Source organism: Nerophis lumbriciformis, linkage group LG08, assembly GCF_033978685.3.
Source record: "Nerophis lumbriciformis linkage group LG08, RoL_Nlum_v2.1, whole genome shotgun sequence".
In the NCBI taxonomy this organism is placed as follows: domain Eukaryota; kingdom Metazoa; phylum Chordata; class Actinopteri; order Syngnathiformes; family Syngnathidae; genus Nerophis; species Nerophis lumbriciformis.
In genome coordinates this window covers 23332501-23360000 of record NC_084555.2, presented here as the reverse complement: position 1 = coordinate 23360000, position 27500 = coordinate 23332501, and the positions used below count along the sequence as shown (strand labels likewise).

The 27500-nt window shown below is 38.5% G+C and overlaps 1 protein-coding gene across 5 annotated transcripts in view; it reads left to right on the top strand.

Moving 5' to 3' along the window:
* Window positions 1-27500, top strand: part of daam2 (dishevelled associated activator of morphogenesis 2) — a 166739-nt gene that overhangs the window by 128628 nt on the left and 10611 nt on the right. For 4 of the 5 annotated variants that reach the window (XM_061968494.2, XM_061968496.2, XM_061968497.2 and 1 more), the window contains exons 14-24: window positions 1341-1643; window positions 1795-1902; window positions 5841-5870; window positions 7644-7750; window positions 11409-11493; window positions 11873-11979; window positions 14404-14492; window positions 15795-15963; window positions 18795-18902; window positions 19022-19082; window positions 20836-20970. In XM_061968494.2, the coding sequence (XP_061824478.1) occupies window positions 1341-1643; window positions 1795-1902; window positions 5841-5870; window positions 7644-7750; window positions 11409-11493; window positions 11873-11979; window positions 14404-14492; window positions 15795-15963; window positions 18795-18902; window positions 19022-19082; window positions 20836-20970 (1302 nt within the window). The remainder of the gene's footprint in view (window positions 1-1340; window positions 1644-1794; window positions 1903-5840; window positions 5871-7643; window positions 7751-11408; window positions 11494-11872; window positions 11980-14403; window positions 14493-15794; window positions 15964-18794; window positions 18903-19021; window positions 19083-20835; window positions 20971-27500) is intronic. The other variant, XM_061968499.2, reaches the window with a different exon arrangement.

The window sequence follows — 27500 nt, the reverse complement described above, 5'->3', positions numbered from 1 at the left end:
TTTTCCAAAATATTGGACTATATAATTGGTACTCATTCCACCATTCTCACTTATGGTTGCCATTTTTTTCCGCCTAAAAATAACCTTGACTGCAAAAGATATTCCACTCTGTCAAAAAAAAAAATTGTTATCCATCCATCCATTTTCTACCGCTTGTCCCTTTTGGGGTCGCGGGGGGTCGCTGGAGCCCAGCTCAGCTGCATTCGGGCGGAATGCGGGGTACACCCTGGACAAGTCGCCACCTCATCGCAGGGCCAACACAGATAGACAGACAACATTCACACTCACATTCACACACTAGGGCCAATTTAGTGTTGCCAATCAACCTTGTTATAGTAAAGAAAAATTTATTTATTCTGAAATTAACATAAAAGGCAATACTTTCGCTGAATTGCTCCCTTTAACATACAAAGTTGGACATCATTTGACAGCTAGGCAGTTTGGCCAAGAGGATAATACACATGCTTTTCAACTCACTGATGTGGGTTTAAACCCCGGAAGGGACCAAAAAACAAATATTTATTTAAAAAATGTTCACGTCTCTGACTCATATAAATTGATGAATACATTTTATTGTAAAGAAAAAAAAGATTGATTTATACTTGAAATTAGTCAAAAAGGTAGTCCTGTTGCACACATTATTTTTTTTAACCAAAGCAGCAAATTGTTTTGAAAGCCTGGTTTTTTAGTACAGTGGTTAGCATAATCGATTTTCATACATGGGGACCTAGTTCAATCCCCGGCCACCCGAAAGCATGGACTGACCCACGAGGGTTAATTTAGTAAATTAATTCTAGAATGCATACTTCGTTGGCTAATTTTGCAGCAAGTCTCATAGTTTAATTCCAACTATTATAACTAGGACTTTCAATCGATTAAAATATTCAATCGCGATTAATCACATTTTGTTCGTAGGTAACTCAAAATTAATTGTGATAATCGCAACTAGGTATAATTTTTCATCATTAATAAACAGATACTTTTCAGGGGGGCTGCTATCCCAGTTGTAATCTGTGATATTTCTACCTGAATAAATGCTTCTGACATTCTGTACATTACATGTTGTACAAGTTAATGGTCTTCATTTTGCTTGAATGATTCCCGAGCGCGGCCACCGCTGCGGCTCACTGCTCCCCTCACCTCCCAGGGGGTGAAACAAGGTCAAATGCAGAGGGTAATTTCACCACACCGAGTGTGTGTGTGACTATCAGTAGTACTTTAACTTTTTTTATTATTCACTGTACCAAAATTGAAAAATCAGCATAAATGGACATTTTATGGGCTTCCAGAGTTGTCTAAGTTCACAATGTACGCTCACATTGTATTTTACTTTTCCACAGGGTGGCAGCGTATCATTTCCACCACCTCCTCCGCCTCCTGGTGCACCTGTGGCTCCACCTCCACCTCCAATGATGGGTGGCTTCCCTCCACCTCCTCCTCCACTGCCTTTCAGCTGCCCACCCCCACCACCACCACCTCCCCCACCTGGCATCCCACCTCCTCCACCAGGGGCTCCTCCCATTTTTGGAGTACCACCTCCTCCCATTGCCTCTTCTTTCAATTCGGCGAACACGCTCCGCTCCAAGTCCATCCCTCAGCCATCTCATCCGTTGAAGTCCTTCAACTGGGCTAAGATAGGCGAGGTGAGAGACGACCTCAGTCTTTAAATATAATCCAAAATGCATTACTATTCTTTTATATGTCACGATCATTTGTAGGTTACATTGAGCCAACAACACAAGAAATAGAAGCAAACACAACAGCATTTATTCATTCGTCTTTTTCATTCATCAGCATATGATCAATGGCACCATCTGGAATGACATTGACGACCTAAAAGCCTTCAAGATACTTGACCTCAAGGACATAGAGAAGATGTTTTCAGCCTATCAACGACAACAGGTTTGTATTTGTTTGTGATTGAAACCCAGTGTTTAGAAATGCATACTAATGGCACGTGTGCATGTTTATGCTGTGTGGTGTTCGCATATACAGAGACAGATGTTTATTGTGTGCCTGAAATAACAAAGTTTCATTCAATGCGTTAATTTGGCTTGATTGTTTAACTTGTGTGACACTGCCAAGGGCCGGCGCACAAGCTAACACAGGCAGCTGTTCACCGCTGAAAGACACATTGTAGTGTTGGGACAGAGTTCAAACTGCAGTTGTGGATCTTGATGGCATTTGTGTGAGAGCAGAAGCTGGATCTTCATTGCTTCTTGGATAAGCATAGGTGTAGAATGCAGTCAGTACTGCTGCAGACATCAGGTGTCCCAATTTTTAGGGAGCGCACTACAAAAAGAGTGACTGTTTACCCAGAAATTGATAAACTATTTGTACGCCTGTGATCTAAATAGTAATTACCTACTTCTGTGCATAAATTACAAACTTGTGGTAATGTTACTTGCTATTGTTGAATTAGGATAGGATAAGATGGGATAGAATAGGATATACTTTATCCATCCCACAACATGGAAATTATGTTGTTGCTGTGCAGATACAAAAACTTCACAAAAACAAGGTATAAAACCTACGGCTGTCAAAGTTAGTGCAATAATAACGCGTTAACTATAAGTTCCTTTAACGGCGCACATTTTTTGGACGCGCGAGTAACGTGCACACGTCCTGTCTGACCCTCGGTCCATTTAGTAGCGTGGGAAAATGTATCTGCATTCGGTAAAATTTTCGAGCAGAAATGGACAAAGAAAAGGGTACATTATGAAAAGCCGAGGTCCAAAGCCATGGCAAGTTGTTCTCTCGGCAAGACAATAGATACTTTTTTAGTACATGTCTGCAATTGGGTGACAACAAGTCCAGGGTGTACCCCACCTTTTGCCCGAATGCAGTTAGGATAGGCTATAGCCACCCTTGTGACCCCAAGAGGGACAAGTGGTAGAAAATAGATGGATGTCGTCATAACTGGAGCAAAATAAATGCATGCTGGAGCATCAGCGATGTGGGGCTTCACGTAGGTGTTTAGAATACAGTTTTGTGAATTTGCAACATAAAATGTAGATTGTTACTGTTTTAGTAAAATGGCATGTGGTTATTGTCTTTAGTCAGACACCTTCTCAAACCAATCACACACTTCCGGCTTCAAAATAAAAGGATCCAACATCACATCCAGTTTAACTATACTAACAAAATGAAAATGTCTTTCATTACAGTCATTCTTTGATAGTCAAATATGTTTTGAAATGTAATACCGTCTTTTTCGGAGTATAAGTCGCACCAGAGTATAAGTCGCACCTGCAGAAAATGCATAATAAAGAAGGAAAAAAACATATATAAGTCGCACTGGAGCCCGGCCAAACTATGAAAAAAACTGCGACTTATAGTCCAAAAAATACGGTATGTGATATTTCTACCCAAATAAATGCTAATACATGAGTTGAGGAATAGGAGTGGAGGGATTTCCAGGCAGGCTGAAATACTGTGTATATTCTTTTAAAACATGTTTTGGTTGATATTCCTCAGTTACAGAATGTTTAGCTGGCTGTATATTACAGTTTATTGATAGAGACGGTTAAGAAATTGTCATGCAGCAATATGAATACCAATAACTTGTACAACACGCAATGTACATAATATCACAATAATTTATTCAGGTAGAAATATCACAGATGACATTACAAAACATCTTTGACAATAAAACCATGATTGTAACAATCCACATTTTGCGTTACTATATGCGTGAAACTGGTATCTAAACAAAAAAGCAAACAATCTGTCCAGTCATCTTTTTAATATATGTACTGTCTACTCACTGAACATTTAATCAGGTACACCTGCACAAGAGAATCATCATGTCAGTTGATACAATAATTCAAGTATTTGTTTATAATTGCTGTATTTGCCAATATAAGATATATAAAGGTGAGTGAGTAGACTCTGACTGGTGTGTTTGCTCTCAAATTTCACTTCAAAATACACCCAGATGGAACTTTAGATAAAACTATTGGCAAGTTTTAGGGAAGTAAGTGAAGTACATTCAAGTAAAACATTTCGAAAAAACAAATTTGATGTGTGGATGACATACTGGCAAAAAAAATTACATTTGTGTCCAAATATTGGGGTATTTTTTAGGTTAATCTAAATTATACAAGTAACAACCTGGAATTAATCATGATTAATCCAAATTTAAAAGTGTTATTACCCTGACTTAAAAAATAATTAATCGTTTTAAAGCAGTACTTATACTTCATATGTCCAGTTGTATGGTAGTACTGTATATATGTGTGATTGTGTGTAATATAAGTGTATTTCTCCTAATTTAAATAATTTACAATAAGTTAATTAAAATATTTTATATGAATATCTGTAATTTAAAGTTTCTCTCTGCCATTTAGCTCCCACAAAATGCATTTGAATGTTCTTAATGTACAATGACAATTAACAATAACAATATTGATAGCAAATAAGTTTGATGGATTACGTTTAGTTTGTTATTAAATGAATAAAAAATAACTGATAATATAGTCATGATATATGAGGAAAATTGCTTAAAGTTGTGTCAAATTGTGGTCCTAGTTACTGTACAAACTGCATTTGTCTGTTGAAAACAGTGATACAATTATTTTTTATTTACTTTCCCTAAATATCTAAAGGTATTCATATTCTCTTCATGTCCATATTATGCTTGTTCCAGTGCTGTTGTTTTTAGTTTTAGTTTGTATCCAATCAGAATTCAGCTAGCTTATGTTGCCATGCTGTACGAAATCTGTCAGAAGCCTTCAGAATCAAAAATGCGGGCGTCCGTGCATTGTAAGCGATCGGGCACATACAGGTGATAGACAGTTGCGATAGCCAATCAGATCACGAGTTGTTGTCAGTAAGGCCTTCTAGCTAGCCTAAGGTTGAACGTGACATTTACGTGTCCTGTGATTGGATACTCATTGAGACCGTTAGCGGATGAATTTGAGAATACATAGAGTTGAGAGACAGTTGCGATAGCTAATCAGATCAGATATCCAAGTAGCCTGATGTTAACAAGACTGTGATTGGATACACAATTGTCATTCCAAAGTGAGTATCACAAGTTTTAATTTAGCAGGAAGTGTTGCACGGTAGCCAGACCGGGATAGCAGAGAAGCAGAACAAAACGTTGATTGTATGGCAGATATATATTTGCAAAGCCATTTTCAAGAAGGATATTTAAAGAGAAACTACATCTTGTGAGACGATGTCGGCCAACACTGGAAGCTAGCTCAGCTGTTCTGGCGATGAAATGCTAGCCATTTCCACTCGTATAAGCCGACGACGAGGGGTACCACTGGCTTATACTGTTTCGAATAGGTCCTACTAATTATTTTTTCACTTTTAATCTGTTTTTTGCAATTTTAATTTTGACAGTACCACATAAGATATGTTTTAATTGCTGATGCGTTTTAATTGATTTTTAAATACGCCAGAAAATAACCTGTTTTGTATACTGTTGGTGTGATTCATTGCTCCGTTGGGGCGTAAATGTGTTTCTGTATAGTATTTCTCCAGCAATGGTCATGTGGTGACATAAATGATGGTATTTTGAGAGGTAATCTTTGAAGTCTGACATCACTGAAGGCCTAGGTGGGAAACGCACAGCCCGCCACTGCTTAGATGTATTCCCTGTTTGCTTATTTATTTGTCATATTCCTATGTTTCCATGTAAAAGCAGGCATATATTACATTTATGTTACAAGTGAGGTATCACATGTATTGTTTTTCTCCTGGGCAGGCTTCTTAGCTTCAGCTTGTAGCGTGCACAGTCCTTTGCTCTATAGCCAACACTGTGTTTCAGCTTCAAAATGCTAATCTTTGCATGTGTTTTGTGTCTCTGCGCTCGCCGGCTGCCTGGGCAGGACCTGCTCACTAACCAATCCTTCAAGCAGGTGAGTTCATGGCTTCTTCATCACACAATTGCCTACCTTTTTATGCAGCTGGCGCCTTCTCCTTGCCATGCAGCAGGTGGCCACAAATTGCTTTCGCCTTTTTTTTAGTCTGTGTCTGTCATTTAACAATTTGTAATTGTCAGGTCATGCATTCATTGCTACAGACTCTTTTGGATTAGTGTGTTAATAATGTGCAATAGGTTTATACAACATCACTGTAGCATTAGAAGTCTGTAACATGTTGTTCGTCTTACTTTTTCCTCTATCTTTTTATAGCTGCAAATGTTTCCGAATTGGTGTACACAGTTAAGTCAATTTAGCAAATTCATAAAATCCTGTAGATAATTAGATATGAATGTCAGTAATTGCACCATGGAGTGTCATAAATTGATGCTTCAAACAGCAATAATTATCGTTTTTATGTTTTAACGCCTTAACTGTCAAATATCCATTTGGCTTATATGTTATTCAATGTGCAAATACTAGAAGGACAAAAAATATCTTGTTCACTGCCAGTAAAAACTGCTGTAAAGATGAAGAGAATTGGTTCCAGTTTTAGTGTTTGGAGCTGGCAAATTAATATTTAATGTCAGCGTAGAGGACTTTGGGAAACCCAATAAAAGTAGTTATCCTCAACTGCCAACTTACATTTGCTGCCAGCCTTTGGAGGTCAAGGAGAGTATGGAAAAATGCCATTTTCTTTAAAAGATGTATCTAATCTCACACCCAACAACCAAAAGAACTTTCTAGTAAGCAGGAAACTAAATAGACTGTTTTTTTTAACAAGACTTATACTCTTCTAACCCATGAGATTTTTTTAAATATATTTTACATTTGTGTGAGGCTCATTAAATTATCTGACTCCAAACCAAGTTTGAACAGTCTTTACTGTCGCTTCGTGAGCTATTTAAGGCTGCATGCATTGTCTACAGTGGCGACTTCCCTCATAAAGTTCTTTATTTGACTTTTTTTAATTCATTCAGAGTTCTTACATTACAGATTGTCAGAAGTTAAAGGGTCCCTATCCTATAAATCCAAATTGTCATACTTTTGTTTATGTTGTGCTTTTGTTCTACATGATGTTCTATATCATTCTTAAGTAATCCCTGGTTTCAGTTATATGCCACACCTTAATCTTGCGAATTATCGGGTACGAGAACTTCTTGAGATTTCCACCAGATCTTGCAAATTCCTAATGTCACAACTTTAGGGAGTAGCCTGCAGCCATAACTGCTTTTCAGTACCTTGATCACTTTTTATGAAAATGGCCATCATAAAGTGTTTTTTAAGATGCTAAAGCCGCAGTAAGACAGTTTGACCACGTGACCAATTGCAACAGAGAAGGCGTTGCCAGGGAGAAGAATTTCGGCCAAGGGGAGAAAAATGCAGCTTTACCGTGTACACAACCTTGAGATTTATGGACTATTTTATTAAAAGAAACTTACTATAGGGAGAACCAATTTAATTTTAAAAGCTTCAGAAAATGAGCATTATAATTCCCTTTTAAGAATGACCTCGACGTACAGTGAATGACTGCAAACTACATCTTAACTATTTGGCAAGACAGCAAATTTTTGTTCTGCCCTGAAATGACAAGGGATAATTTTTATTTTACTTTTTAATCTGCTCCGAATGCACGCACAACGTCACCTCTTCTCTGAATGTATTAAAGATGTTACAGATGTTAGGAATAAGACGTCTCATTGTGCAGAAGACCGATCTATGAACCATGGCAATGCATCTATTAATCTCTTTCTCTTTTTCTTTCTGCAGAAGGAGACCGGTTCCATGGATGATTTATATGTCAGCACAAGGAAAGTCAAGGAGCTGTCAGTCATAGATGGCCGACGTGCACAGAACTGTGTCATCCTCCTTTCAAAGTACGTACAGTAACCATGCAACATCACATCATCCACAAACTGATTTGTTTAGTGGATTTATTAGTTAAATCAATACAGCTAATTAGCACTTCAATGTCAGTGACCCATTGGGTGGGGGTCAAAGGTCAGAGCAGAATGTGCAACTTGCTGCAGGATATGTGAGATTATATTAACCTGATCCCACACACACTCCCACCTCCCAGTTGGCCTCAGGTCTCTCTACATCTGACCTGGAATCAATTGTCATCATTCAGTTTCCACTCAGCAAATTGCTTTCCATTTGTCTTCTAACAGCGTGATGCAAACCATTTTTAGAGACTTTTGACAACCCCTCTCCCAGTCCAAATCAATAAACAGTCTTCCTGGAGCCTCTCTTTTTCCAAAAAATCTGCAGCAAGCCCCTCGACTCAATAGTGTGTCAATAGCGCACCCGACCCTAATTAAGGTCAGCAGTTAGTCTGTAAGGTTTCAATGTGCAGACTTACAAAGCTGTTATTGATCACATCCTTGGACACCTATAACGGCTCAGGGGCACTGGGATCACGTGGCAATGGTCCCAGGACTGACACAAGTACAGATATGCACGTGACAGAAACACTGGGGAAATCAGTTAAGAGGGTAAATGTAAGCGCAAAACCTTTGACCTTAGCTACATTAAATATCTTAAGTCAGGTGTTGTTCAAAAATCAATACAACTATACAACAATGTTGTCAAACAACTGTAATACAAATTTGGATCTTGAAATAACGATCTTAATGCTCAGTGTTGATTCGCTTTGTTTCCCCTATCCTAAAAAAATGTTAAAGTAACAGTATGTTTATCATTGCTGTCTAGGCCAGCTTTTTGCATAAACAATCAATGTGGGTTTTTTGGGCCACAACCACTAGGAGGCTACATGATCGTGGCATGAATTTAATTATTTATTTTATTTTATCAGTCATATAGTACAATGGTGTACAAGTTCAGATAAAATCCATTTTGCTGTCAAACTTAAAAAATAAGGTTGTTAGAATCAAATTAGGAATGTGTAACGCTACCTACACCTCCTTGCAAAAATCTAAATGCTTTCTTCCTTTTGGTAGAAACAAATCCAGCATGGAACACTTCACTGTTCACTCAACGCAGACGTCATAAATTCATCAAAGCTCACTCAAATGCATTCACACAAAGCACCAATATTTAGGAACCAGAATGAGGTGATAGCAAAGAGATACAAATACGATCGATCCATTTGAGGCAGCATTGCACAAAGTTATCTTTAAATTTAACTTTTGCATGATAGTATATAACTGTGGTGTGTTCAAGAAACCTTGACAAAAGTTAGAAACAGTTTTAAAGACAGGGGAGCATCCTCTTATTCATACCTAGTACAAAACCCAAAACCAGTGAAGTTGGCGCGTTGTGTAAATCGTAAATAAAAACAGAATACAATGATTTGCAAATCCTTTTCAACTTATATTCAATTGAAGACTGCAAAGACAAGATACTCAACGTTCGAACTGAGAAAATTATTTATTTTTTTGCAAATAATCATTAACTTAGAATTTAATGGCGGCAACACATTTCAAAACAAAGTGGCACAGGGGCATTTTTACCACTGTGTTACATCGTCTTTCCTTTTAACAACACTCAGTAAACGTTTGGGAACTGAGGAGACCAGTTTTTTAAGCTTTTCAGGTGGAATTCTTTCCCATTCTTGCTTAATGTACAGCTTAAGTTGTTCAACAGTCCGGGGTCTCCATTGTCGTATTTTACGCTTCATAATGCACCACACATTTTCAATGGGAGACAGGTCTGTACTACAGGCAGGCCAGTCTAGTACCCTCATTCTTTTACTACAAAGCCATGCTGTTGTAACACGTGCGGATTGTGGCTTGGCATTGTCTTGCTGAAATAAGCAGGGGTGTCCATGATGCTTGGATGGCAACATATGTTGCTCCAAAACCTGTATGTACCTTTCAGCATTAATGGTGCCTTCACAGATGTGTAAGTTACCCATGCTTTGGGCACTATTACACCCCCATACCATCACAGATGCTGGCTTTTGAACTTTGCGCCTGTAACAGTCCGGATGGTTTTTCCTCGTTGGTCCGGAGGACACGACGTCCACAGTTTCCAAAAACAATTTGAAATGTGGACTCGTCAGACCACAGAACACTTTTCTACTTTGCATCAGTCCATCTTAGATGAGCTCGGGCCCAGCGAAGCGTTTCTGGGTGTTGTTGATAAATGGCTTTGGCTTTGCATAGTAGAGTTTTAACTTGCACTTACTGATGTAGCGACGAACTGTAGTTACTGACAGTGGTTTTCTGAAACCTGAGCCCATGTGATGATATCCTTTACACACTCATGTCGCTTTTTGAGGCAGTACCGCTTGAGGATTTGAAGGTCACAGGCATTTAATGTTGGTTTTCAACCTTGCTGTTTACATGCAGTAATTTCTCCAGATTCTCTGAACTTTTTGATGATATTACAGACCGTAGATGGTGAAATCTCTAAATTATTTGCAATAGCTCATTGAGAAATGTTCTTAAACTGTTTGACAATTTGCTCACGCATTTATTCACAAAGAGGTGACCCTCGCCCCATCCTTGTTTTTGAATGACTGAGCATTTCATGGAAGCGGCTTTTATACCCAATCATGGCACCCACCTGTTCCCAATTAGCCTGTTCATCTGTGCGATGTTCCAAATAAGTGTTTGATGAGCATTCCTCAACTTTTTCAGTCTTTCTTGCCACTTGTGCCAGCTTTTTTGAAACATGTTGCAGGCATCAAATTCCAAGTGAGCTAATATTTGCAAAAAATAACAAAGTTTACCAGTTTGAACGTTAAGTATCTTGTCTTTGCCGTGTATTCAATTTAATATAGGTTGAAAAGGATTTGCAAATCATTGTATTCTGTTTTTGTTTACGATTTACACAACGTGCCAACTTCACTGGTTTTGGGTTTTGTATATGCACTAATTATGGATAAAATATTGAATTATTATTTTGATAAATATTATCCACTAATGATAGTTCTACATTAATCATTAATCTGCGTGGTGCTGTTGGGAGAGTGGCTGTGCCAGCAACCTGAGGGTTCCTGGTTCAATCCCCATCTTCTGCCATCCTAGTCACGTCTGTTGAGTCCTTGAGCAAGACACTTCACCCTTGCTTCTGATGGGTCCTGGTTAGCGCCTTGCATGGCAGCTCCCGCCATCAGTGTGTGAATGGGTGAATGTGGAAATAGTGTCAAAGTGTTTTGAGTTCCTTAAAAAGGTAGAAAAGCGCTATACAAGTATAACCCATTTACCAATCAGATACCGTAATCAGAAAAAAACCATACTAAAGTTGTTTCCATGCAAATGCTTGGATACATTACAAGCTGCATTCTGCATGTAAAAAATTGTATTCAAGATTTTTTTTTTTTTTTAAAGACTTTCAACCAAATTATAATAATTTGTCAGTATGTACACATACCGTTTGTGTGTATGTGGGGTGGTGACGTTAGGTTAAGGGTAGGGTACCTTCGGAAGTCCAATAATGATGATAATAATGATAATGATAATAATAAGTAATATTAAATACCAAAATGAAGCCACAAACAAAATATTGTAAAATCTGAATGTGGTGTGGTTTCATACTCAAATATATATTTTTCTTCCTCCTTTGAAGATTAAAAATGAGCAATGAAGAGATCAAGAGGGCGATCCTAGAGATGGATGAGCGAGAAGAGTTGGCCAAAGATATGCTGGAGCAGGTAAGCATTTGTACTTCAGACTGAAGAAACATAATTATTATGATTTCATTGATAGAGTAGAAATGAGTCGTTTTAATATATACTAATATAATATATATTTGATATATGCTGTAACGCACATTTGTATTTCTTTTTTCCATATGTAATTCATTGAGCTTGTGGTGTTTTCTAAGAGCCAATGTCATGCATCAGTATTATTTTTTCCCCATCACAAATCCACGAACAAGTTCTTATCATAACAGTTACACACAAACAAATTAATCAGGTAGATAAGAGGTTTGGATGGGTTCTACATTAAATGTTTACATTATAACTGGTAAATATTTTCGCTGGCCCTACATAATGCATTCAAGTCACTGTTACCTGTGTTTATTTTTAGTTGCTGAAGTTTGTCCCAGAGAAGAGCGACATTGATCTACTGGAGGAGCACAAACACGAACTGGAGCGCATGGCCAGAGCAGATCGATTCCTTTTTGAAATGAGCAGGTACACTACCACTGTTTTATCCGCCCGGTACACACGCCTTCATAAAGAATGTTTACGAGCAATAAGAGGAGATTCCAAACATAGCAAGCCCACAGTTTTAAAGTTATAAGTAACATTGCAAGGGTAAATTAGACGTCAACTTCCCTTACCACACGCTGGGTGTTTTCAAAAAGCTGACTAAAACTTTGTTTCTTGTTGTGCACTGTTATCCTGTCCATTGTATTGCTTGCAGTCCATGAAATACATGTTCGGTATTTGTTTTAACATTTAATAAAATAGTACTTCAACTTATGATCCTAACTGGTTCTGTGACAGAGCTCTTAACTCAAAACACTTGTATCTCAATTCAGTGCCTCCAAAACAGCCCAATTGTAACATGTAACATACCTTTAAAAAAAAAAAATCAAACTTCTCGATAATACATATTGCATGAAAAACAATACGTACGTAGGTAGCTCCAACTGGTTCGCCAAGTTAGCTAGCTACACGCTCAGTCATGTTTTTGTCATTGACATTGACTTTCTTCCTTCTCATTGTTGGAAAAACAAATGTATATATCTAGCTATAAGCTTATGCTAGCGAGTAAGACCAGATGTTTGGGCGGATTTTACAGGGTTCTCATGACATTCGATATGCCAACTAATGGCGGAGATTCTTTTAACTCAAATGTTTGCTTGCAACTTAAAGGGGTCATATTATGATTTTTTTTTCTACATTTAAAACACTTCATTGTGGTCTACCGAACATGTAATGGGTGTTCTTTGTTCAAAATTTTGCATCAGTTATGTTTTACAGATCGTTTTTGTGAGACTTTCTGACTGCCTCTTCAGCATGCGTCATTTTGTGGGTGGTCTTATTTACATGCCTCCACTTCGATAGAGTCTTCTCCTTGCCCACTTTGTTGTAGTTTTCAGCACTTCTATAGCAAGCCTACTAACAGATATAAGTGAGAACCATATGCTACTTTGTTAGAAATTGCAAAAATAAAGGATGAATGTGCATTTGTGACAGTCTGCCCCACAACAAGAGAATAGCCAAAAAAGGAGCTTATTGACCACGGCATGGACTACAATGGCGGATGCGCGCAGGGCACTCATTTATACCATTTACTGATAATCCCCTGACAGTTTTCTAAGTTTGTGACATCACCAATTGTGCATATTGCAAACAGCTCGTTTGGTGGAAGTAGGAAGGAAGGCAAGATTATTGTATAAATATCTCCGCAATGCCTCCACGGTTTAATTTCAAATTGTCGGGACTTAAGCAGATCCCAGATACAAAACAGTAGGTACCAATAAGTAAGAAAGGTATGTTTTGCATGATGGTGCCCCTTTGGAGCATAACAATTAGCCGACAGACAACGCTTGTCCCAAAACACTCCTAAGTTGGGGCACTGTTAAATGGGAACTGCACTTTTTTGGAATTTTACCTATCGTTTACAATTATTAAAGACATGACGACGATTGGATTTTTTTTAATGCATTCTAACTGGTAAAGATAAATAAAAGTTTGCTTACAGCTGAGGCAATGGGAAGTGCTTCATGATTTGAATATTACCCAGTATTAGTGATATTATCATTATAAGCGGTAACACAGACAAACTATTATAGCGGCGCCATGATCACAAGCCAATGTTGACATCGTCGAATGGTCTGCTGCTCTATCACTTCTCTGCTCCCTGGAAGTTTATTGTAGATTATAAATCATGCCTCTCACCAGGATAGAAGAAGGCTGAGAACGTATTCTGAAAAGTTAGTACAAAAAGAGACTCCAAGAAAAGACGCTTGGGTCCATCCCCCTTTTCTTTGCGACGATTATGAGTTAGTCTCCATCTAAACGGGAATATATGAATGTCCCAGCAGTCAACATCCTAATTAAGGCAGACCTTGCACAGTAAGTGATGTTTTATTATGTTTTGTGTCTCTCATTAAGTCTGCAGTAAATAATATTCAGTGATGCTGTTAAAAAAAAAAGCAAATGTTATGATGCATTTTTGATGATGCTTGAAATGATCAAAATATATTAAAATTAAATGTTAAATAAATGTGCCTGTTACTACATTACATACTGTATATACTTACAGCATGTATATGGAACCTTAATGGAGGTGTTTGGATGTTTTTTAAGGCTTTATAGGCAGAATAGAGTGGCTCCCATAGGCTCCATTGTAAGCGGTCTTTTGATTGCATTTATTTAATATTTAGAATGCATTAAAAAAAATATGTCTTCGTCATGTATATTATAATGATTGTGAACAATAAGGAATTGCATTTTTTTGTGGAATTTTGCCTATTAAGTTGAATTACACTGTTTAAAATCCCAACCCCTTCCCTATGTTTTCCAAGCATATTTATCAATATCTTTGGTTGATTTCAAGCCAACTTCAAGTTGACCTCAGTTATTTTCTCCTCTTCTTTTCATTAGAATTGACCACTACCAACAGAGACTACAGGCTCTGTTCTTTAAGAAGAAGTTTGCAGAGCGCCTTGCTGAAACCAAGCCAAAAGTGGAAGGTAAGGAGACAGAATTAACTCATTATTTTATATTTATGGAATAGGCAAACTGTGATAAAAGTATGCTTTAAACAGATTAAATTTAAAAAAGGATTAAAGATTTCACTTTAGTTGAAAGGTTTGTTCTGCAGTTTTAGCACAGATGGAGCCAAGATGTTCATTATGACAAGCTAATAATGTAATGTTGTAGGATAGTCAAATGCATAAACTGTGTCTAAAAGTGCCTTGTCAAAGCTCCAACGTGGGTTCAGGTCCCTCGTGTGCATGTGTGCAAAAGAGTGTGTGTGGGTTAGAGAGCGTGTTCTCTACAAACGGGCTTCCATGTTACCAAGGAGGATGTTTTGGAAAATTGGCTGATGTTGAGACGGAAAAGCCTTTGCTCGTAAACACGCAGCTCAACTCAAAGACCTGAAGGGAACAAAAAGACTTTAAATGAATCCCATGGTCATGTGAGCGCGCATGTTTGTTGTTTTTTTCTGCGATAGTTTGTGTGTGTGCTGCAGCATTTTTTTTAGCCCGAGAGATCAAATACAATATATCTTGTGACTTTACTGGCCATCAGGATTGGAAAGAAAACAGAAGCCTAATGCTGCAAGGATTGGGTTGGGATCCAAGCTTCTTGAAATCTTTGTTGTTCGGTCCAAATGTTCCCAAACCACACATACTAAGTTCTCAATCATTTTGCGTTGTTTTACCCAAGATGAGACTGTAATTTCCTGGACCACCCAAAGTGTTTAATAGAAGAATTTTCAAAAGATGGAGCAGAGTTCAGCCAGGCTGTTCTGTGTGTCAAGCAGAACACTGTAACTGATAATGATTCTAATGCGTTATCATGGCACAATGAGCTGGAACAATAACAGTATGGATTATAATGGTTTGAGCATTCACACTGAGGTTTCCTCTGTGGGGAGAGGGAAGCACCTGCACTTTGCCAGAGAGGCCTGTTCTCCGGGGGAAGGAAACTGACAGCACAGAGTTGGGAATATTCTTTCTTCCTACTGCTGTTATGTAAGTGGGTGGAAGGACTTGATGGGCTTCCCTACTGATCTGTCCACTTACTGAAAGCTTTATTAATCAATCATTGTGAAGGACATTGGAAATAAGGAAACTGTACAGCTAAAACATGAATGAGTGTCTTGGAAAAAAGCTCCAGATGTATTGTATTAGATCACTGTAGATTGTTGAGTAGACCTCATGAAGTGTGCCTTTAAAAAGCTGAGTGACATACTTACCAAATGTACTATCAATCACCACAACAAGGATTCTCTCCATTCACTTCTCTCACTCCATATTCTCCCACAGCCATCTTGAACGCTTCCAGGGAGATTGTCCGGAGCAAGAGGCTCGCTCAGATCCTGGAGGTTGTGCTTGCCTTTGGTAACTTCATGAACAAGGGCCAGAGAGGAAATGCGTTCGGGTTCAAGGTCTCCAGCCTCAATAAAATCGCTGATACCAAGTCAAGCATAGACAGGTAAGAAGATGCAGACTTTGACTGAGGACAGAGACATTGGCTATGTTCACATTACATGTCATTTCATTTATTTTTGCTCATATGTGACCTGTAAGTGATTTTTTTTTCACATAAGTGTGAACTAGGGTTGTACGGTATACGGTTCTAATTCATTAAAAACGGTACTATACTTCTTCTGAAAAATACCTGTACTTAATTATTTTCCGGACAAGGCGGCGTTTACATGACATTGCTGGTAAAATGAGCAGAGGTGCATGTTAGGCAACGCACACAGAAACAGCATGGAGATAGAAAAGGAAGAGTGGACGCATTTTGGCTTAAAAACTAACAATGAAGTTGAAGCTATAAAGACTGAAGCGACGCTCTGCAAAAAGGGCTTAGCTCTTGCGCTTGTTAGCCGTTAGCTAGCTAGCGGCTAACGTTCATCCAAAGTCTGCAGTGTTTCGGCTACTTCTAAATCAGAAATCCTCGCCTCCATGGCAACAAATAAACTATGTTTATTACAAATATTATCCCTACAGGATGAGGAATAGCAAAACATGCTTTACCACACACTGTAGGAGGATACTTCAGCTAACAGCTAAAAGCAAGTTAGCGCTCCTGAATGTAAACAAATACCATGGGTGGGTCACCATACATAGACATTGACTATAACGCTACCAAGTACAAGAGCCGTACATAGTCAATATTGCAATGATTACATCAATATTTTTTTATAACAAAGTCTTTTGTCTTTTTTATTGTTTATAAACCCAGGAAATACATGCCTGGGCACAGGAGAACTTTAATTATGACCAATGTATGACACTGTAAATACTTGGTATTATATTAATACCAACATTTGTAGTATCACCCAAAACTTATGTAAAGTATCAAACAACAGAGGAATAATTGACTATTACATTTGAACATGAGTGTAGATAGATCATGTTAAAAGAGAAAGTAAGCAGATATTAACAGTAAATGAACAAGTAGATTATTAATCCATGTTCTACCGCTTGTCCCTCATAATTTTGACAAAATAAAACAACCAGAAATGACACAATATGATACTGCATATGTCAGCAGGAAATTAATACTTGTTGTCTCCTTACTTACGACTGAAAGAGAAGTTATCTAATATGTTTACTATCTTATTTTCTTATTTAATGCCAAAACTTGTTGTCACCTGCGTTCGCTCTCCGAGCCACAACGTTGACCGCTGTCCACTTTACTGCTAATCATATTTGGATAATTACAATCCGAACACTGATAGTTCCAAACCAGTTGTCGTTGTAGAGCATTTATTAGTAACCAGCTAGAAGGTATGTTTTTGACTTGACGGATGTAAACAGAGGTGTCAACACCGGAAGTATATCACCTGAGGGGGTGTGGCTTTAAGATAGAGTTACCAAATGGGAAAGGTTTTCAAAATTATTTAAATACATATTATATAATTTTACATTACATTTCAATTGCATTACATTTGCTTTGACAGTTAGGATTGCTCGTTTGCATTTAAACAGTTGTTTTTCTCACTACGGCAGGGTGACACCATCATTGCCCAAGCACACCCTCCTGGTTTTTGGAGTATAAATACTAGGGGTTTTGGCACCAGCTGCTGGACTCGATCTGACCAATCTAATTTTTTAGATTATGATTATGAGCACGAACTGATGAAGCCTACTCGGATGAGCGCCGACACATCTTTTAAGACAAACCAAACAGTCCAGTTGGGATCGATTGAATGCCCTGAGATGACAATGAACTGGATGAATGGGAACATTCGTAGACATTTTCGATGATAATAATGTTAGTAAATTATCTACTCAAAATGCTAAACATTCTGTGATATATTTATTACATGGGACATGTAAGTGTCAAAAAGACAACCAAAAGTGGTTGGTAGATGAGAATAAATCTAAAGAAAAAATATAGTCCAGGAAATGTAGTCTTGATTTTCAAAATTTTCTTTCAGAGCTTGCGTGGCAGCACTAAAAATTTTCCTTTTTTGTTGTTGTCAGTTTTCCTCTTTTTTTTCTCAAAGGGTGCTAACCTGAGTGTAAAAGTTTTATCCTGTTTAGTAGCATCGCTGAGTGTGATTAGAGAGTATAGCCCTAACAGTTCACAATTCGTCTTGCTCAGGGGCACCGAAAAGGGGGGGTAAAGGAGACAGATTCTAGGGGCCCATGATGGAGGGGGCCCAGAGAGGCCCCTAATGATGATGAAATTATAATACAGAAAAAATAATGACACTGTGTTGGGGTCCCTGTAAAGATTCTTTTCATGGGGCCCAAAATCCCTAGCGGCGCCCCTGGTCTTGCTACTTATGTCAGCATTCACATCCTCAATAAACAGTGGGCACTTTTGCTTACCAGTCCATTCATCCATTTTCTACCGCTTGTCCCTTTCGGGGGCGCGGGGGGTGCTGGAGCCTATCTCAGCTGCATTCGGGCGGGAGGCGGGGTACACCCTGGACAAGTCACTACCTCATCGCAGGGCCAACACAGATAGACAGACAGCATTCACACTCATATTCACACACCAGTCATCCATGCGAAAGCCATAACACTCCTCCACCATAGCCGATACATTATGTGGGTGTTTTAGATCGTGAGTTTTCTTTCGCCATACATTCTCTTCCCCTTACTCTGATATGATAATTTAGCTTTTTTAAATCTGTCAAAATAATCTGTTTCCAGACCACAGAAGACTTTTTTGTAGTACTTTATGGTCAAATTGAATCAGGATAGCTTGTCTGTGTGTCCATTCATAAAGGCAATTGTATTTTAAGATAAAGTTAGCATGAGCCTCGATTAACAGTTCTGTATTTTTCCCTCCAATTTGACCAGGAGCATCACAATGCTGCACTACCTGATCATGATCTTTGAGAAGAACTACCCTGACACGCTACACATCCAGCTGGACCTCAGCACCGTACCAGAGGCTGCAAAAGTCAAGTAAGTACAGTACACTCTTTTAGCAGCATCTATGTAAACTGAAACATCACCAGCACCAAATGTGACTTTAACTTGCAAGAATTTATTGTTATGTGTTTTTGTTTTGTTTTTGTTCCTAGTTTGGCAGAATTAGAAAAAGAGGTGTACAGCATAAAAAATGGACTGAAGGCTCTTGAGGCGGTGAGTTTGTGTTGTTTGCTTCCACTGGTTCTTCTCATCCCTGTAATTATGATTTTGGGAAGGGTACACATTAATTACTAGGGTGAGGTTTTTAATGCAATTGGAGTTTCGGAGAAACATGGTCAGAATTTTTTATAGACACCCTGACAGTCACCCAAATCTTCTAATAAGCGTTGCTGAAGCTACCAGAATATCTTAATTTCACAAAGTTAGGCCCAATTAGCGTCTCGTTAGTGATCATGATTGACTGCAACTCATAGTTTCTCTTTGGCAGCATAAAATAATTTGTTTGACTGCAATAATTGGATCAACCAATACTCATTACTTGCATTTGTAGCCTTTTCTAAACGACAGCGGATTCCAAAATCAACAAACAATAAAGTACAGATGTAAGTACAAGTTAATTAGATGTGTCCCCACTTCGCCACATGCTGTCATGCTCAGATGAGAGGAAATTGGTGAGCATGTTTAGGAACAACTTAGGAACTTTCAAGGCTCGAGCCTGTCACAAACTACAACGTGCTGGAACACCAGTGTGACTACCCACAGCAAAAGCCAGTTTTACAGGCAATGGAGGAAACCTGCTCCGAAATCTAGTCATCTAGTAATTTGCAACTGTACACATTGAGAAACCAAATGGCATCTGGACAGAGGTATGATGATTAGACGAGACCCATAATTGAGTTATCAAACCATAATGACAAGAAGTATGTTGAGAGGAGTCATTACGGCAGGGCCGCTCCTCCCTATGCACAGATCATAAATAGCAGGGCCCTTCATATGAATATTTACCGCAAACTTACTACTAGCCTCTTCCTGCTGTGTCACTGATAAGAATATGTATGGCAAATTCAACCAAATATTGTCATTGTCTCGAGTGGCACGCAGTGTTATTAATAGGCATGTTAATAGTTGTACTGGGAACAAAGTGTCAGGAACATTTACAAATGTACGTTAAATGTGTTATTTTGCCATAACAAAATATTTATCAATTTATATCCCTTGAATTTGTTACAAATACACATACAATTTAGTTCAAGTTTGATTTAAAAGGTATAACAAATGTTTACATAAATATGCAATGTGAAAATATATTGTAATGGGTGAGAGGGCTTCAAAATAAAATGCTGCTTAGGGCCCCAATTTAGCCAGGGGTGGCCCTGCATTTAAGTAGTGCTTACAAACATAGGTAAGGTGATGTAAAAGCCTCCTCACCTGAAATGCAGCTAGATTGCTCAAACGTGGACATGATTAGCTGTTCCAACGAGAGAGTTATTCCAAATACACATCAATAACTTTTTTTAGAATGGATAAAGCAGGCTAAAGTTATACTCATTGAATGACATGCCTAAACAAAGCCCCATTAAACTCTGTAGGACATTTGTGAACTACCTGTGTGCTTAAAAACTGTAAACCCAACCAATTTAATTCTGCTAAGAAGAGTGGTCAAATATGCAGCCAGAATAATAATACAGTAGTATAATTCTGATTTTCTGTTAATTATTACAAATAAAAAATTGACTTAAATAGACTATAACACTTGTGCACCCAAAATAATTTAAATACGTTGTATAGCATTCCACCCAATTGGTAAAAAAAATAAGAGAAGTTCAAGTAAAGACCTAAATTGATAAAACATTCATTCCCTTGGTGAGTTCATGTAAACTTATGACCATAACTGTACACTACATATAGCCAATAAGCCAAAGTTCAGCTCAGAAGTGAAACCTTTCCTGTCTTGTTCTTGCACCAGGAGCTGCACTACCAGCAGCACAGCAGGACGAGGGAACGCGGAGATAAGTTTGTGGCTGTAATTGGTGACTTCATCACCGTGGCTGGCTTCAGCTTCTCTGAACTGGAGGATCAGTTGAGCGAGGCCAAGGACAAGGTAACGGCTTAACAAGTCAACTGTACAGTGAAAGTGTCCTAAGAGTCAAAGTGGTGGCTTAAATGTGAATCTTTAGCCAGTTGTTCTCACGACCTACCCTTCATGCTAGACTGAAAAAAGAGAAGATAAAAGCCTCAACTCTCAAGAGAAAAGTGATAATACTTTCTTTTGTCTAGTGTGATCGCTTTAACAGTGATGGGGAAACCCAGCACTGAAATATTAGATTTAACCATTGTCTTCTCTTTGGCACTCTGATTTGTGTTTTCACCTCTCCTCTTTCCGTCTTAATACAACTGGGACCCATGCATTTAAAGGGAACATTCACTTTTTTTGGAAATTTTACTATTGTTTACATAATGACAGATGTTTTTTTAATGCATTCTAACTCAAAAAGAAAAGTCTGCTTACAACTGAGCTAATGAGACGTCCTTCATTTCTCCCATAAAACCTAATAAATAACCATCCAAAAACTGTCAACAATACTCCATTTACATTTCGTGACTTGAATATCAACCCAAGAATTAGTGATATTGTTATTATAAACCCTAATGCAGACAAACTATTTATAGCAACACCATGATCTCAAGCTTGTGTGCCAATATTGACATGATCGACAAGTGAGCTGCTTCCTTGCTTCTTTTCTCGTGGAAGTTTATTTTAGATCAGTGGTCACCAACCTTTTCGAGCCCAAGATTCCTGGTCTTAGCCAAAAACCAAAGTCAACTATGGTTTATATGTGTGTATTGTGTGTGTGTGTGTGTGTGCGTGTGTGCGTGCGTGTGCGTGTGCGTGTGTGTGTATGTATGTATGTATATACATATATACATACATACATACCCCCCTTTTCTTCGCAAGTGTTATGAGTTATTCTTCATCTAAACAGTGCTATAACAACATTCTATCAGTCGGGATCCTAATGGCAGCAGACATTGTACAGTAAGTTATGTTTTATTATGTTCGTTGGCTCTCATTAAGTCTGCAATGAGTAATAATCAGTGATGTTGGAAAAGAAAAAGTGCACGTCTTGATGCGTTTTGAAATGAATGCGCCGCGTATGCTTAATATGAGCAAAATATGTAAATATTAAATGTTATTATAAATATGCCTGTTACTACATTACATATATACTTACATCATGTACATAAAACCTTAATGGAGGTGTTTGGATGTTTTTTTATGGGCGTAATAGGCAGAATAGAGCGACTTTCAAAGCTCCATTGTAAGCATACTTTTGAATGCATAAAAAAGAAAAACATGTGTTCTTGTCGTACATAATAAGTGTGAATGATAGGCAAAATTCCCCCCAAAAAGTGCAGTTCCCCGTGAAAGTCTCCTGGCTGTCTTATTGATGTATCGTGGGACAAATGTGAAGATATTAGGGGGAAAAAAGGAAAGTGTAAAAAAGATCTGCAGTGTCCTATTGAACATTTTATTGCTGACACTAGTGAGCAATTCTTATCAGTTATTTTATCAGTTGTTTTACAAACTTAGATCCCCCCCCCCCCCCACATGTTGAAATGTACGACTGTATGTATGATAGATGGGGAGGAAGAGAGGTGTAAGGCCTGTCAAGTAGTTTCCCTTCCACTTTTTTATTCGCCTAAGGAGGATTTAGTGGTAAAACGAGCCTATTGGGATTTCAGTTGGAGAGAAGTAGGGGAGCAGGACACCGACTTTAGGTGGAAAACAAAAGAACCTGTGTTCACCGGGCCAGACTTTAAACAGGCACAACTGTGTGTGTGTGTGTGTGTGTGTGTGTGTGTGTGTGTGTGTGTGTGTGTGTGTGTGTGTGTGTGTGTGTGTGTGTGTGCGTCTGACGCAAAGTTTGTCAAAGTTACTCTATGCTTCGCTTCATTTCCAGTGGAAAAAAATACATCAACTCAATGTTTCGGTCTCAGAGCAAAAATAAACTTGAACAGTTTTAGTATGATTTGACGGATTGGCTTACTGTGGACATGGAATGTTGTTATTGCCATAGCAACCCCAATTGGTCCACTTTAGTAATCTATAGCCTGAAGAGCTTTTCATGTTGCGTTACTACTAGCATTGGCAATAACATTATTTTTCAGAGAATGGGTATGAATTATCAATAGGTGAACCGTCAAAACCTTTGTTTGGCCCGCCAAACATCACCCAAATAAACCATACCGTTTTAGAGAAAGCTGCTCATTAATGGAGTAGATTAGGGCTGCAGGCATTGATTATTTTAGTAATTGTGTGATCTATCAATTAGTTAGTTTGATTATCGAGTGATTGGACATAACACACTTTATAGCCTCAATGCATATCTTAAATTGTTTTATTGTCAAATTTTAAGGTGGGATCCTTAAATAAATGCAGAAGTCTAGCAGACCGATGATAATCAACATTTCCGTTTTCTTAGCATTAAGACGGAAAAAGTTGCTGCACATCCATTGTTTAATTTCATTTAGACACACCTCCAGGTGACTACAATCTGGCGTGTTGGTCAGCTTTATGGGCATCTAGAGTTGGGTGTCATCAGCATAACAGTGAAAGCTAAAACTGTTTTTGCGTATGATATCGCCTAGTGGCAGCATGTAGATGCTTAAGAGTGCAGGGCCGACAACCGAACCCTGTGGAACTCCAAACGTTACCATAACATACTCCGAGGTCACATTGTTATGGGAGACGCACTGCATCCTGTCAGTAAGATAGGAGTTACACTAAGAAAAGGCTAATTCTATTATACAGATATGGTTTTGATACGTTAGAATGTTATGATTGATGGTATCGAAAGCAGCGCTAAGATTAAGTAGCAGCAACATGGATGATGCATCAGAGTTCATAGTTAGCAATAGGTCATTTGTCACTTTTGAGAGGGCTGTCTCCATAGAGGGATTTGCCTGAAACCAGACAAAAAGGGTTCACAGAGATTGTTAGATGCTAAGTGTTCATTTAGCTGCTGTGCCACAATTATTTTGAGAATTTTAGCGAAAAAGAGGAAGTGCGACACCGGCCGGTAGTTTACCAGTAGGTGAGAATCGAGGTTAGGTTTATGAGCAGAAAATGAATAACCGCTGTTTTGAATGCTAGGAGAACAGTACCAGAGGAATGGGATAGGTTAATAATATTTAACATTGATGGTTCTAAAATTACAAACAGCTCATTGATAAGTTTCCCAGGAAGTGGGTCAAGTAAACATGTTGTTTGTTTTCTCCCATTTACAAGTCGCAGGAGTTCCTCTTATTTTATTTCTTCAAAATGAGGAAGATTATTTTGGAGAGCATTTGCTGTTGTACATACATTCGTATCTGCGTTTATAAAACCCAGATCAAAATTATCCCCCACATTGCAACGTTTCCTTTTTCTTAGTTTCATCGCACCATTAAATGGTTGATGACAAATCGATGTCAAACGGCATGCTTCTCCCCCGACTTCCTTTAGTACGATCGGTTACTTCTGACCCGAAAGAAGCGCGTACTGATAAACATGGTTTAGCGCTTCACAGTCAAATGACTCAGTAGCTGTATCGGTCACATTTTCTTCTCTTAATACTGCGTCCCTCGGTGTGTCTTTGTGTTTCATAATGCATCAGTGCTTCAGTATTGTTTGACCCATGACTAGTAAACAATAAAAAATAACTTTAGAACTGTAGGGTGAGCCTATGAGCAAAAATGTCAAACAAATTATTACTTACAGTGGCTTTAAATAGGTTTAGGAGACTGACGGAAGAGATAAGGCAGGGATTTTTAAAGCTTCACATATGTGTGTGGGTGTGTGCGTGTTGGAGATACACACAGAGCCTCACAAACCAGCATTAGACATTACCACATACATTACAAAGGATTACACTGGTCTCGGGTCATAAGGGTTAGTGGGACGGAGGTTTCTAGAGGACAGAAGGGATTTTCCCTCTCATCAAGAGGAGATTTGTTTTGTTTAGCCTTAACAACATGTGCACACTCCTCCCACTTACATGTTCACAGAGACATGGATGAAACTGAAACTATATTGTATGTTTGTCATCCATCCATTCGCTTTTTATGCCGCGGTGAAGCAGACATGATAACTACTACTGTACACCTGCTGCTTGTATATGCCATAATAATAAAATAATAATTATGAGTATCGGTGGTAATTAGCGGCGTACAAATGTCAGGCTCACGGTGTTAATTGTAACATCATCATTAATTCATCTGTTGAAGTGCTTGAATGCTTTTATCATTCAAACGCATCAATTAATATAAATTATACATTCCGTGTTTAAGTGTGAGTTTAAGCGCCGGAATGTTCTCTTAGAAGCTTACTTGCGTTTATGAAGTATCACCGAATTGCATGTTTGTGTTGTTAGTCTTGTCTTTGTTGTGTTAGCGTACTCTTGCATGTTATTTAAGGCATTAACACACATGCGACCATAGTAGTAGACAATACAACCATTACAGTGTGTGCAATCTATGCTCATGTAATCTATATCACCTTTTGCAATCATAGTATGTACTGTTGTGTGTGATGGGATGACTAAGAATGGTATGCGTTAATTGTTTTGAGAATTTGTACTACATTTGATTACAGCATGTTTAAATCAGATAATTTAATGTTATAATTTTACATATTAAGAAAATAAATTACAGCATTTAGTTCTATAATTGATTAAATCGTGGGTGTGTGTGTGTGCGCACGATTGTGCGTGGGTGCATGTCCTGATTGAAGACACACCCATGGCGACTGGAGGAAACAGATTTGACCAGAAACTTAATTAAAGGAGGCATATTGATGTTTTGGTTGCTATGGTGACCTGCCCATAATTACAGGCTAGATCTGCATTATTGGAAAATGTTGTCATATCACAACTGTAAGGCCACATGGAGTTCATGAGTTGGGTTTTTTTTGTAAAAAATTGTTTTTTTTTTTCATTGTTTATATTTTTGCATCCTATAAATGCATACATAAAGAAAAGAAAAAAGAGAGCATAGGGCACCAACTTTTTATCCTGCCATTTTTACCTTTTACTTCGTCAACAAACTTACACATTCTCTTCTGAAGAAAATAAACACTTGTGACATGTTGCACAAACCCATAAGGAGGTTTGCAGTGAAAAATTAGGAAGACGTGTATTCGGTAGACTGGTTTATGTGCTGCATTTTGAAGCGTTGCAACTTGTTAAATTTAGCTGATTCTTACCAACTTTTTTTACTTTAAGAGAAGAACATATTTTCAAAAAGAACTCAAATAAAATGAAAGAAATTACCTTGGACTACATCTGGGATGGGATGGTGTTTGTCTATACTAGGGCTGTCTCCGACTAAGGGTTTTCATAATCAAATGTGAAACGATTGATTATCGACTATGAGCCAAAGGTTTTTGCACTGTATGCTACATGTATGCTAGCAAGAGCACCCCACAAATAAAGAGATCTTATTTGCGAGTTATTCCTCAAGCAGGAGCATGTAGCACGGCTACATGCTACATGTTAGTCTGTTTATCCGGCGGCAGTGTCACCCCATCTCGAGAACATCCTCCCAACACACCTCCTGAGGTCGAGAGTAGAATCAGACTTTTTTCAAGACACCCCTAGTCTATTCATCTAGAACATTTGTGAGATCACTATAAGTTTACTGATGTGGGGCCAAAATGTATTCCAACTGTGTTCAATCGAAGTTGAGGTCAGAGTTTGTAGGTTCATCAATACGTTTACATTATTCTACTTTGTAGACCTTAATATGGTAAATAAGGAAAACATTTTCCCAAAAAATGTAAGTACCGGTAACTTAATGGCTTAATGCATGGGTGTCAAACTTCGGCCCGCGGGCCACATTTGGCCCGCCGTGTAATACCATTTGGCCCTTGAGGCAATATCAAATTAACATTAGGGCTGGCCTGCCGGTATTATACAGCGGCGGGGCCGCTGTTACACTGCATTCACCGTTAATACTCATACTTGCCATCCCCCCCGATTTTCCCGGGAGACTCCCAAATTTCAGTGCCCCTCCTGAAAATCTCCCGGGGCAATCATTCTCCCAAATTTCTCCCAATTTCCACCCGGACAACATTATTGGGGGCGTGACTTAAAGGCACTGTCTTCAACGTCCTCTACAACCTGTCGTCACGTCCGCTTTCCCTCCATACAAACAGCGTGCCGGCCCAGTCACATAATATATATGGCTTTTACACACACACGAGAGAATGCAATAATACTTGGTCAAGAGCCATACAGATCACACTGAGGGTGGCCGTATAAACAACTTTAACACTGTTACAAATATGCGCCACACTGTGAACCCACACCAAACAAGAATGACATACACATTTCAGGAGAGCATCCGCACCGTAACACAGCATAAACACAACAGAACAAATACCCAGAACCCCTTCCAGCACTAACTCTTCCAGGACGCTACAATATACACCCCTGCTACCACCAAACCCCGCCCCTGCCCACCAAGTTAATGTTGATATTTACCTCAGAAGGCTGCAAATAGAAAAGAGGCATTCAATTTTGTATTAAAATTGTATTTAATGTACCATTGATGTTTTTTTGTTTGTTTTGTGAAAGTTGATTTTGCACTATT